The 14,371-nt window shown below is 44.6% G+C and overlaps 1 protein-coding gene across 2 annotated transcripts in view; it reads right to left on the bottom strand.

The window, feature by feature from the left end:
* Positions 1–14,371, bottom strand: part of PCNX2 (pecanex 2) — a 281,728-nt gene that overhangs the window by 78,214 nt on the left and 189,143 nt on the right. For both annotated transcript variants that reach the window (XR_011437820.1, XM_001493597.5), the window contains exon 23: positions 13,362–13,491. Coding sequence is in view for 1 of the 2 variants with exons in the window: in XM_001493597.5 (XP_001493647.2) it covers positions 13,362–13,491 (130 nt within the window). In the remaining variant the exon portion in view is untranslated. The remainder of the gene's footprint in view (positions 1–13,361; positions 13,492–14,371) is intronic.

Here is a 14,371-nt window from a genome sequence, read left to right as displayed (position 1 = left end):
AAAGGGCAACAGGAGAGATCTTTGTGGTGATGGCAATGTTCTGTATCTTGACTGTATCAACATCAATATCCTGGTTGTGGTAAATTTGCACGATGTTGACACCTGTTAAATGGGTAATGGGTACACGGGGGAGAGCTCTCTGTATTATTTCTTTCAACTGCACGTGAATCTATAACTGGGCTTTAAAAAGTTTAATTTAAAAAGTCTCCATAGCTAACAGCAGGCCTAAATTTAGTGACTATAATGCATTCATGTTTGATTCTCATCTCTGATGCTAACTTGTTTACATTTTGAATTGGGATGGCTTCTCCCATTTCAGCCAGAAAGATCCAAGATTATCCAACATTTCAAACCCAGGATATGAAGTTCAACAAGTCATTCACTGGAAAGTCATAAATATTTAGGGGGTGAAAAGTGTTTCTTCTCTTCCTGCAAAGGCAACTAATAAAAATAGTAATAAAAAATTCAAGTTGCATGCGGTTAGGCAAAGAGTCAGCCAAATGGGGAACTGAATAAATGTTACAACTGATACATAAGGATTAAATTATCGAGGTGCTGCTGGATTTTTCCCCAAGTTTAACATGCCTGATTTAAGGTTTTGAATTCTGGATGCAACATCCTTCTGGTAAAAAGAAGTCCAATGTTATTTATCCGATAATGTTTTATTTAGAGTTGTGGGTGAAATTCCTCTTGGGGATGGAGACATATTTATTTATTTTTATTAGTTACCAGTGGTATGTACAGAATTTGGATCAAGATGAGCACCCACATGGCAAAAAGAAACGGCAATCCTTGGCAATGGAACAACACTATTTACGCAGTGACACACACAGCCCTGATGAGTTCACTCAGGTCCTTCAGTTTTCATGGGCACTTGTCTCAGGAGAGACGGCAACTTGAAAAGACACGTTCCTGGATCATGAAGCCCATTAATACACAGTGCTGTTTTGTCATCAAGGGATGTGGCACTTAAAAAAAATCTCACCACCAACATTTCCCACTGAGCTGGACTTCACTTTTCCTTTGCTATTTTATTCACTCCCAAAGCATACCACTGTCCTTTGCTTGCATTCAATCTTCAAATCTGTTACAAAATCAAATCCTACTAAAATTATGCTCCTAATTCTACAATCATTTTGAGGTTCCTTGTCAAAGGAGTTACCCTGAGATTATAAGCGAAGAAATTTATTATAAGCAAGTTTGACACCTCGTGTTTGCATTTTTCATGACGGTGCACCCTACGTAAAGTAATTTGGCCTGGAAACATTCCACTAATGATAAGGCCCAAGAATAAGACTGCAACTTGAAATCAATAAATACGATTTCTAACAAGTGCCTAACTTGCTTCATGATTTATTAAATTATTTGAGGGTGTAAAGGAGGAAATCACCTAGTTCTTCTGAACCCCAGTTTTCTGAATGTATAAATGGCAACTAAATATAGCACAGGACTTCGGGTAGGAAATTAAGATGCAGAGTTGCATCTGTGACTGCAGACTTACTGCAAAACCACAAAAACAATCATTAGAGCCAAGTTACCCAAGGGAACCATGAGCGACAATGGCACAGAGAAGATAGTGTTGATATCACTGAATCAGTATATCTGAGGGTAGATTTCTTTTAATGAGGAAAAAGGAATACTATTTTTGATCCTGACAGTGTTTTTCAAATACTGATAGATTGTGTTGAATCTTGGCTCCAGGATTGCAAGGACAAGAGTCAACAGAAAATCAGTTCATTCACCTGTCCCAGTTGTCCTCCACTGTCCCAGCTTTCCCCAACACCAGTTCTTTGACAGCGAGAAAACCTCCTCAGGGGGCTTCCCAAGTGTTTCTCCTTTATCCATGATAACTTTAACGAGAAAGCTAGTGTTGTATCATTCTGGACCACTCTTAATATTAGGCTTTTTAAAAACTTCATTTTCTAGGGGCTGGCCCCGTGGCCGAGTGGTTAAGTTCGCGCTCCGCTGCAGGCGGCCCAGTGTTTCGTCGGTTCGAATCCTGGGCGCGGACATGGCACTGCTCGTCAGACCACGCTGAGGCAGCGTCCCACATGCCACAACTAGAGGAACCCACAACGAAGAATACACAACTATGTACCGGGGGGCTTTGGGGAGAAAAAGGAAAAAATAAAATCTTAAAAAAAAACAACAAAAAACTTCATTTTCTACCCAAACAAATTTTCTTTAAATCTACTAGGAATTTTCTTTCCTTCCTTTCTCCCAAACCTCAAAGTATACCTCTCTCCAAAGCCTTCGTCCCTCAACTATACAACCTCCAAAAGAGAGAATTTTTTTAACATAACATAGTCAGACATCACACAATGGAAAAGGAATACAATACATTAAATTACCCTTATTTTTATTGGATAATAGATTTTTTTTCTAATTCTCATGTATGTGATTATTTTTCTATTTCTGGCCATTTTTCATTTAGAAAATCTTGAAGGGGAGCATCAATCTACTTAATTGTGTTTGCAGAGAGAAGCAAACACAGCAATCCAGACATGAAAGAGCATTATAAACCCTATGGAATGGTGATGATGGCAGAACGTTTCCAAAATGACAAGAAAAAAAAAGTATGGCTTCCTTTGTTTACATAATGTATGAAGTTCATTAGTCAGTCAATACTACCAGGTACCACAAAGCAGCAACCATATGCGAAGTCTAGGCAAGGTCTTGGCTTTTAATAAAGTAGGATTAAAGTCAGCCTTGGAAATATGCTCAGGGTAACAAAATTAAAGAAGCCCCACCTATTTCTAGAATGCTAAGGAATGAGTTTGAACCTGGAGCCTCAAATTGCAAAGTCCCCCAGGACCTAGAGCGGCCTTCCCATAGCCTGATCTCAGTAATGGGGAGGGGGTGGCTGGTAACATCCACTTCCAGTGTTGGCCGATCACAGAGAAGACTTTTAACATGCTCGGTGCTTGGCATTGAGGAGTGAACCCTCACTGTGCAAGACCCTCGGATCTGCCCAATAAATCTCTTGCACCGTGTACATTTGAGCCATGCAGTAAAAGGACTTGAGACAATGCAGATGGAAAGCTGAACATTTCATGCCTTCCTTTGTTTAAAATAAATCAGTCGCATCTGCAACACTTCCCTAAAAGCTGGAAGAGCTGAAGACTCTCCTCCCCTCACTTGTTTCTGCCTTCATGCTGTATCGGACTTACACTCCCTGCACCATCCATCAACCTGACTCGCCCACAAGGCCTCGCTCCTGCATGACCTTGAAGCGTAGAGTCAGCAGCACGAGACAGCCAGGAGGCAGGTGGGCACGCTGGACTCCTTCCTGCAGGCACATGGTCAACTTCACGACTCTGCACTTTTTAAATTCTTGAACTGCTCAGCAAAATGGAACACAGGACCCTGAGTAAAATTATGCACCGCAGCATAACGAATAATAAGCTTGAACCAGTGGATTTGAGAAATTTAACACACTGGAATTCCTCAAAAGCATCATTCTTCTGGAATATATTTGCATAATAGCTCATCACCATACCTGAAGTGTCAAACCTTACCCCTGGCTATGTGTGTGAGAGCTTTCTCATCCATCAGCAAAACAGCGGGATGGGGCCACACTCATCATTTAGTTTCTCAGACATAACAGTGTTCAGACACAGAGCTGGAATCCCAGTTGAGGAAACCCAAGGCAGAGAAGGGAGGTGGAAGGATTGGCCTAAGACATAGGGCCTCTCAGACACAGAGCCAGGGAAGGCTCGAATGCCAGTGTGCCGCTCGACCCTGGAGGTACACTGGAGGATGCTGGGTACCTGCTCTGCATTCTAGGCAACTTAGACCCACAGAATTATGGCAACAAAGGTCTGACCTTTGTGTTGTCACTCCCCAAAAATAAAAGGTGTGGGGGAAGTACCCCTCTGAAGACAGCCGTCGCTTGCTTATTTTATGAAGTTTTTTGATTTCAAGTGACAGAAAACCCAACTGAAATGGCTGAAGCAAAATATGGAATTCATTAGCTCCCACAGCTGAGAGGCTGATTGGGCTCAGCTGGACTCAGGGGTTAAGGTGGTGCCATCTCCGTGTCCCTTGGCCCTGCATTCCTCTGTGTTTGCTGCATTCTCAGGCCCTTCCTGCCTTGTGGGGAGACAAGAAGGCTGCCAACAGCATGAGGCTTGCATCCCACACCGCCGAGCCCAGTGGGAAAGAGAGGATTCGCCTTCACTGCAGGTCTCCCCTGCCCCAAAGTCCCAGAAATCACTGCGGCCAGGGGGGAACAAGAGAACCCTGGAACTCTGGGTTTCACACCTTGTCTATTGCCTTGGCCCTTCTGGCCAGAGTCTCACTTGCTTGTTTGTTTCTTGCTTACCTGTGGCCTAAAGTCCGGGAAAATATTTTACGTAGAGATAAGTTTTCTAGAGGGAAATGAAACACCAGGCATGCACTGCACGGCCGTAAGTGTACAGCCCCGGCACGTGGCCCCCACCACCTGGCTGAGGTTTACGGTACAAACCCTTGAGTTCCTTTGGCTCCTGCGTCTGTCTTAGCACCTCCATTTCATTGCACATAACTAAGAACATTTCTTGCTGCTGTATCTCTTCTTCTATTACTTTTGGAAAGTTCCAGACTTGCTCCACACTCCTACTCTGGCTGTATCTGTGAGTCCAGGAGCCAGTGCTTCCCCAGACGTGGCCCTGCCACAGCCAAGCCGTGTTAATCCCTAAACACAGCTCTTTTACCAATAGACAGACATGTGCAATCTCAAAGTGACTCCCAAGCATTTTACATTGCTCGAAACTCGACATTTATATACACATCCAGACAACTGTGAGTCCCTTCTGGGGAGGATCCCCAAAACCTACCATTAGCTCCTAGGAAAAGTGAGGGCATTTCTTGATCGTTTTCACAGACGTATGAAGTTATTTAACACTCTCGAACACTAAGGGCAATGATGGCCTCAAACAGGAATTTCTCAAATCACCCGCTTAGAAAGAAAATTGCATCTGAAATTAACTAGTTTGACTCCCTTTCTGGGCCTGAGATTTTATTCAGAACCACAGGCTTCTTGCCCTTGAAGGTCATCAAAGCTGCCTCCTGCTCTAATTTCATGGCTACACACCTGGAAAGGACTAGAACCAGCACGCCCCACACCATTATTGGTGATGGTGGGTTCCCCAGTCTGAGTGGTGCCACAGTCACGGCTCTGGCCACGCTGGACAGCAGGCCACCCCAAAGGGCTGCTCCTCACGCCTCCAGGGTGTGGAGCTGCTGAGCACCAGGCCGGGCCACAGACACAAGCAGGGCCTCCTGAGGGAGGCGGTCCCACTGAGAACCGCTGCGCCCTGCCTCGGGGACACGGGGAAGCACCAGGAAGACCCCTTCAGATAGGAAAAGACAAGCTCACCAGCAGATGCCTTTCCCAGACCTTGCAAAGCGGCCCCTCACCACGCTCTCACACAGCCTGAAGAGGGGGCTCCGTGCGTTTGAGCTACGCGCCTTCTGTGGTCCACATATCACAAGTGCGAAGCTCAGTCTGATGATTTCAAGAACAGTCTTGAGAGTCCTGTTGGTTCTGACTGCTCAAGGAACCACTGTCTGCTTCCGAGGAGCACTTCGAAGATGACAGGGACCACAGTGCACCTCAGCAGCACCTGGAGAGCTCCTGCCACTGGGAGGGTGCTGCACAGAGCTTCCCTCTGGGATGGAGAGAAGCCAGTCCTGCAATAAGGGACACTCAGCGAGTGGCCTCAGCCCTTCCCGCACCACAGTCCCCTCCAGACAGGCTCCAGTGAAAGCAAACACTCTTTCTAGTCAGTTTAACTGCCATTCACTGAATTTTTCCTTTCTCTCTCTCTTTTTTTTTTTTTTGGTGTGGGAAGTCTTTGAGGGGCTTCAGGACATAATGGAAAGTGCTCGGGGCTGGAAGAAGACCAGACCCGGGTTAATGTCTTGGCTCAGCTACTGACTTGTTCTGTGACCTTGGGCAAGTTAGTTACCTTCCCTGAGTTTCTTTTTTCTGATCTGTGAAATGAGAAAAATGAAATTCTACTTCCAGAATGAATAAGGACTAGAATGAATATATTTGAGAAGGTGAGCAGGTGTTCAATAAATACAAAAAGATGAGGATCGCTATGGCTGCAGCTCCTGCTGCTGCTTCACCCCTATGACCTTTATGATTATCATGAATAATAATACATCCAGGGCCCAACACACTGTGGGGACAGATCTGAGAGCTCCGACAGCCCTGAGACATCTGACAAAGGAGCTTCAGGACTTTTAGCTCAACAGTAAAGATGTCCAGACAGTTTGTAAACATACCCAAATAAATTATGGGGTAGCTTAATTGCAAGTTGAAATATGTAAATCCCTCCCCTGAATAATTGCAAATTCTATTATAGTGCTGCATTTTCCTATTAACCCATAAGCCATATACACTTCCTGCTTTGTACTTAAGAAAAAAACTGCCTTTTGAGAAGCTCAATGTTTTGCACAAAGATCTCACAAACCATGTTTAAAACAACTCAGTAGGTAGAGAATATTCAGCGAAATCCTCTCCATTCTGAAAAAAGTAAAAAAATAAAGTGTGAAGTTGAGAACTTCTGTCTTTGACTTAATCCAGTCAGTCATCCCCAGTTCCGTCTTGCTCATCATCATTAACAAATCATGGATGAAGACCCAGATGGTGACAGGCAATCCCATCTGCAGACAGCACAAGTGAGGGGGCTGGAGAGATGATGAATGACTGAATTCAACCTCTATGGACTGGAATGTTGAGTTAATGCCAATAGGCTGGAAGTTGATAGAGGAAATGAAAATTTCTGATTTTCAGTAAAACACACACATGAGATCGGGATGATGAAGATTTGGCTTGGCAATACTTGAGTGAAATAATCGAGAGATTTTAGATTTTAAGAGGCATAAATGAGAGCAGAACCTCTGGCTCACAGGAAGTAACAGGTCCCTCTACTCCCAGCTGAGTAGATGACATCTGGAGCAGGCTAAAGAGGAGAGGGGTAGGGACAACCCAGTAAACATCTGGATGAGGCTGGCTAGGATGCCCAAGGTCTAGATTATGTTACACAAAGAAAAGTTAGGGGTGTTTAGCCTGAAGAAGAAGGCAGTGAAGGGAAGGAGAGCTGCCTTCAAAAGGGTAAAGGATGATCCAGCTATCCCACTACTGGGTATTTACCCAAAGAATATGAAATCAATAATTCAAAGAGATTTATGCACTCCTATGTTCACTGCAGCATTATTCAGAATAGCCAAGACAAGGAAGCAACCCAAGTGCCCATGAATGGATGAATGCATAAAGAAGATGTGGTATATATATATAATGGAATACTACTCAGCCATAAAAAAGACAAAATCATGCCATATGCAACAATATGAAAAATGCAAAATAAGTCAGACAGAGAAAGACAAATACCATATGATTTCACTCACATGTGGAAGATAAACACATAGATAAAGAGAATAGATTAGTGGCTACAAGGGAGAAGGGAGTAGGGGGAAGGCAAAAGTGATAAAGGGGCATATACATATGGTGATGGAGAAAAACTAGACTATTGGCAGTGAACATGAGCAGTCTGTATAGAAACTGCCATACAATAATGTACACCTGAAATTTATACACTGTTATAAGCCAATATGACCTCAATAAAATTTAAAAAAGGTGGGGCCAGCCCAGTGACACAGCAGTTAAGTTGGCACATTCCACTTTGGCGGCCCGGGGGTTGCCAGTTCAGATCCGGGGTACCAACCTATGCACCGCTTATCAAACCATGCTGTGGCAGGCGTCCCACATATAAAGTAGAGGAAGATGGGCACAGATGTTAGCTCAGGGCCAGTCTTCCTCAGCAAAAAGAGGAGGATTGGTGGCAGGTGTTAGCTCAGGGCTAATCTTCCTCAAAATAAATAAATAAATGGTAAAGGATGGAATGTGCAGGAGGCAGGAGCATGCTGGCTGCTCCAGGATCAGCAGGTGCATCCAGGTGACTGTGGTATCCAGGTGATACCACAAGGCGCAGACTCAGCACAGTGAGGAGCCCATAGCTGCAGCAGACAAAACTCACAGGGGCTGCCTTTTAGGCAGAAGGTCTGCTCCTCTACCTGGAGTAGGAAGAGGCCAGAGGACTTCCTTCTGTGGATAGCACAGAGGGAATTCTGTAACTCCAGGAGTCCATGCTAGCCTCACTTCTATATTACAAACCCAAGAGGGGGCTGCGAAACAACACAGTAAGATTCACCAGACCCCACTTAGACTAGTTGAACTATTTTGATCATATATTTTGTTATCTGATAAATCACCAAGAGTGGAGCTTTAGAGACCCTGTTTTTCCATCAAGGCGGCTGTGATGCTCAAAGAATAGAACCTGGGCTCTATGACTGGTTAGGCATCAAAATAAACACAGCCCCTGAAGGTGAAGACTAATATTTACAGGGCATCTCACAGCACGCTGGTTGTGGATCTGACGTTACGTGGTCCACACATGTGTCCTTTCACTGGTTAATACGATTGTGTTCTGCCATTTCAGAAAGAATTTCAGGTAAGTTGCAAGGATACATAAAATATGTTAAGACATAATTGAAGTACAAGTTGAATGAGAGAAGACAGAAACCGGGAAGGAGAACAAAATGGGGCCAGGAATAAGGATAGAAATGCTGTACATAGAAATGACCTGCACATTCACCACAATGAGCCATATCTCTTCTGGTGTTTATGACTTCTGGGAGGCACACAGAGACAGTCATCCCATTTTACAGATATGTTAATGGAGGCTCACAGACTGAATAATTTCCCAAAGTCAAATACCTAACCAAGTAGATGGGCTGGGATTTTAATGGAGGTCTGACTGACCACACAGCTCGCGCTTTCCGATGTACCATCACCACTTCAGGCAGAGCTGAGGATTAAGTTGGCTGATTATCTTCTCGCTGACAAGGGTGGGATCAAGGACACAGAATGCAGAGTTGACGTTTTTTGCAGACCAATCCTGTAGAGCGATTCCTATTTGTTAAAGCCTCGCATAGTGCCCTCACATGGATGCTTAATGCATATTTGTTGACAAGGAAAACGCCCAGAACGATTTAACATTGTAAAACCAATCTGGAGAGTATGATAGAAAGGTAACAACTATGAAAGCTACATTTGCCTTCCAGGTAGTTGTTACATGTGTTTCCTTATAGCTATAGTTTTTCACATTTTATAAAGACTTTTGATATATCAAAACAAAATCACTGTCAATGGGACTTTTCACTGTTAGAGCTGAAGATACTTAACTTCTTTAGGACAAAGACATTTGTTGAAACAACCATGGACAGGAGTCAAATACTTTCTGGTCTAAACATTTGTTTCATGTTAATGACAAAGTTTGGCTATTTAGTGGTTGTTTATATGTAACGAGAAGGATGATAAATCATAGCAGAATTTGTTTCTAAAGCTTTTTAAAATGCTCTGACATAAGGGCATTTATAAACACAAGGCACTATTATTACAGTGCATCTGCTATCATCGCCTGGAATTTAAATGGAAGCACCAGGCAGAGCTCATCAAGATGTATTTTAAAGACCTTATTAGTCAAGAACACATCAGTTTAATGGAGAACATTCTAACAACGGCAAATGAAACCCAGATTGAGATTTCCTTTCCCTTTTACATAATATTGTTGGACTTAATTCATTTAAGAAATATTATAGAACAGCTACCATGTGCATGGCCCCATAGGGACACAAAGATCAAAAAGAAATAAGTCCAGACTTTGAGGGAAATGCAGTCTATACGAATCCTGGGCAGAATTTACTGATGGCCACAGAGCAAAGGTATTTTCTAAAGACGACTGCGACAATACCTCATATCCTACAAGTCCTTCTTGAAGCTTACCACTCATCCATCAAGAGGTGGAACATAATTCCCCATCATTTGAGTCTGGGTGGGTATAGATGGGAAACAGAGAGGTGGAGGGAGAGATGAGCATGTGAAGGGCACAGCCCAAGGAAACGTTTGAAAAGAAAAATCCACAACATGTGCTGCATGAGAGTGTTGTGGGAGATGGGCTAGAAAATGAGATTAAGACTGAGGAGTGTCTATATCTGCGCTGTTCAAGATGGCAGCCTCTAGCTACATGTGGCCATTAAAATTTAAATTAATTAAAATTAAATGGAATTAAAAGTTCAGTTTCTCAGTCACACTAGCCCTGTTTCAAGTGCTCACTAGCCACATGGGGCTGTTGGCTACCATACTGGACAATGCAGATATGGCACATCTTCCTCAGCACAGAACTGTACTGGACAGTGCTGGCCTTTGTGGTATTTCTCCTTGTTCCTCAGGCATCAATGGGCCACCACAGGCTTTTGAGACAGGACATAGCCTGGTGTTATGTGTGGGGAATCGACTAGAGAGTGGGTTAGGAGGGCAGAGGACACGTTTGTCGTCTGTTCCCCTGAGGAGCAGACCTGGGAACAGCAAGTCTGCGGATTTCAAGACAGCCCAGGCTGGGAAAGCAGCCGAGCCAGCGTTATCAGGTAGCTGGGGATTTACTTATCGGCTCCTCAGAGTATTAAAATGGTTTCATTACAGCGCAGGGCTGGCTGGAGACTTGCAAAAACCAAAGCCAGCTTTACAAGGCCTGAAATAAACACCAGGGGACTGGAAAGCGAGAGAGCAGGGGTGGAAAGGGAGAGGAGGCCCAGGGGAGGGGATGGTAAGTGCCTCTCCCCACACCCTCATGTCTGGGGTGGCTGACCTGGGCACCCACAGGGCAGAACGGGCTCACCAAAGCTCCAGAGGACAGGGTCTTTTAAAGTGCCGGACACCTAGTAAAGAACCAAACAGAGTCGATCACGCTAATCCTCTGCTCCTTTGTATCAACTGAAAGGAGGTAATGAGAACAGCGACAGAGACACCCTAAAGGAAGCACGCTAGAAGTCATTAGTACTGGAAATAAAACCCAGCCGTTTAAGACAGATAGAATGAGCTTTCCAGAGCGTTGGCAGGCATCCAGATGAAATTTCCCGCCATTTTCTTCCCTGGTACCCACCACTCTTAACTGTCCTGAATTCCACTGCTGATCTTTTCAGCAGACAGGCCACAGGACTCTGTATTATGATGCTTAACACAAGATGACAAGAGACCTTCAGGTGACTGCGTTTTGTATCATGAACGTTTTCCCCAGCGGGAGTGAACATTTTCTCCAATGTGGCTCCCTCAGAGACACCTAGTAAAGGGTGGACGTCCTTATACACACCCACAGACCCCGACCCACAGTCCCCCTCCCACCATGGACAGGCCCACCAAGGGTCGATCCCTCCCACACAGAACAGATGCTAAATTGAGGAAAAGAATAGACCACAACAGAATCAATTCTTGGTGAGACTGAATAAAAAAACATAAATCCTGCTCTACAAGCCCTTACTTTTAAGTAACTCACATAAACCGACAATTCAGACCTAAATGTATCTTCCAGAACGGGTGGCATAATCTTGGAACCAAGGAGGCTAAATAAGAACGCGCATAACTTGCTCTGCACAGGTGTTAGGATGCCTCCCAGTAATAGGACCTCCTCACAAACGTTTCTCCATTCCCCTTTCGACGGGGAAGCTGGAAACCCTCCCCAGCTCAACGGGGGGTGGGGAGGGGTGCATTTTGATCAAACCAACCCTCCCAGGCCAGAAAGACTGGTTCCTGACTTATCTGAGAACAGGAGACAAAGAGAACGTTTTGCATTGAAAATCAAGTTTTAAATAGCTTGTACTTTCCTTTCCTGCATAGTTAAAAGCGGGAGAGGTTGCCACTGCTCTTATTTACAAGCGTTTCCAGAAGTGTGATTTCCAGAGCTCTAAAAACGTTCCCCAAATTGTTTTCTCCTAAAAAAGCTTAAAGGCAAGCCAGTTCTGGTAGTTTTCTTTTACTCTCTGGCTCTGCAAAGATGCACAATATCTCTTTAGACAAATGCAAAAGAGGACTCTTGTTTATGAGAAAAATTCAGGATGACTTGACTTGTCCTGCAAAAATCCTGCCTCTCTCAGAATATGAGGAATCTGCCAGGAACGCGAGGGCCCCCCCCCCCCCCCCCCCCCGCAACCTCTCCGTGGTCTCCCAGCACCGGCTCGCCGTGGGGTGCTCTGGTCCAGTTAGTTTTCCCCAGCACACCCCTAAATGTGAGCTCGCGGGATGTCACGCACTTAGTCGTGGTAAACACCTGTCAGCATGGGTCAAGAGGGGACAGAGACCTCTCTGCCAAGCAGTCAGAGAGGAACCACCCAGCGCAGGCTCCCACGGAGCTTACGCCACGCAAGGTCCTCTTCCAGGTGCTTTACCTAAGTTAACCCACCTTCTCCTCACGAGTCCGTGATGTGGGTCTTATTATTTTGCCCCCATTTTACAGAAGAGGAGAGAAAAGCCTGAGGTGACCAGTGTGAAGCGGGAAAGGTGAGGTGTGAGCCCGGGCAGGCGGGCGGCCCAGGCTGAGCTTAACCACTATGCTTTCCTCCTGTCCTGGAAAGATGCGTGTTTTGGGTTCACGGAAACCGTCTAAGGGGAGAAAGAGAAGCCACAGATCTCCTAACTTAATGTTGACCTCTGTGAGCCACAAAGGGCACGCTGTTGTGTCAGAGTTGTGCAAAGTACAGACATATTATAGGAGATGGATTAGGGTTTATACAGCACAGCAGAGGCATGGCTAGAAAATTGGGACCAAAGAGGTCTGAAACGGAGTCCCAGGACACAGAGCGATTCCTCTGCCCCAGCTGAAGACAGGCTGGCTCACCAGGCCGCCTCCTCCGCTGTTCTCAGGCCCTTCCCTCCACAGGTCATTAAGAGTTCTTGAAAATTACTTAGTGAACCATTCCTCCTCGCTCTTCACCTTCCCTTAAAAATAATTGCCCCCACTCCATCACTGTTTGCTTGAGGAAATGTATGACCAGCCAGACCATGCACTTGAAGAAAAAGTGCATAAATCATCTTCTACGAGTTTAATGGTGCTGAGAAAAATTGGTGTTCTCTTTATGTTGAGCTGTGATGCGTGTACACGTGTACATGACACGCATATTTAGAACGCTCACAGAAGGGAACATGCGCCATCCAGGGGCGATCTCGGCATGTCTCGGCCCTTCAAACGACCTGACGATGGCTCCGTAAGCAACATTTCCCTGCTAAAATTTGGCAACATTTCCCTGCTAAAATTTGGCAATTATAACTCATTTTCCATTCACAACTGGTGAAACCTGGAGAAGTGCCCCAAATGCAATTTTCGATCAGTTATGTTTTGTGCTAAGCCTGGAAGCCCCCGTGGGTGCCCACCCCACAGCAGGATGAAGCATGAAGCCTGGACCTTTCACAGAGGAAGGTTAAGGAGCATCGTGCAGCCCAAACCTTCATCAAGCAAGCCAGCATCAACTTTAGGTCTTACTTGTAGTTCTTCTCCCAGAATTTCACTGGCCTGACATACGAGGTGATGAAAATGACACTCCCGAGAAACGGGCTCAATGGAGTAGAAAAGATGGACGTGGCAAACGTCTGAAAGAAAAGCATGGCAGAATCTGAGAATTTTGAGTTAAGGTGAAAAATTTTTTTCATCGTTATATTTCTAAGTATTATTTTAGATTTGGAGTAGTTCGCATTAAAACTATTTTCTCACCAAAGAAAGAAAGATGCCCATACACTTCTCTCTCTGCGTACATATTTGGAAATATAAACCTTTCAGTAGTATCCTGCTAGGTCTCATTTCACCATCACGAAAACCAAATGATTCTCATAAAAATCCCAGCAGTCTCAGTATAATTCATGGCAAAGATTTAATATCGAAGGTTTGAAAAGAACAGTTTCTTTTTACTAAGATATCAGTAGCCGAAAGAAAATGCACTATGGACTCAAGTACTAAGTACATTTATAAATAATTAAAATTAAATTACACTTTTTAAAATAAATAAATAGCATCATTTGGGCACGCAGCATCTCTGTTTTTCAAAGAATCTTTTCCCACTACTCAAAAATATGTATTCTTTATCATATATTGAACACCAATGGCTCAATTCAAGTCATGTCTGGTTTATAAGCTAAAAATGAATATATATAAATCACAGCATTTTGTGGGCCAAGTCGCCCCTTTACACTCTGTAGGGGTTTCTCACTCACTGGCGTACCTCATTCTCACACAGTTTGGTTCGTCAGAAATGCAATTGTTCAATATTAAAATTAGGCAGGCTGTAATATTTGGTTTATACCCAACTGATCTCTGAAAATCTGAGGGAGGTGCCAGAAGGGCTGGTCCCTCCCCACTCTTGCTCCATCATTGGCGACCTCCTCCCAGCTGCCAATCACACACACATCACTGTGGCGCAGGGGCGACGGTGGGGCCTGTGGCTGGAATCGGAGAGGGAACTGAGGTGGCAGAGGTCAGCCGGGGGCCAGACTGCCCAG

This window comes from Equus caballus, chromosome 1 (genome assembly GCF_041296265.1).
Source record: "Equus caballus isolate H_3958 breed thoroughbred chromosome 1, TB-T2T, whole genome shotgun sequence".
NCBI lineage: Eukaryota > Metazoa > Chordata > Mammalia > Perissodactyla > Equidae > Equus > Equus caballus.
This window is presented reverse-complemented; position numbering and strand designations above follow the sequence as displayed.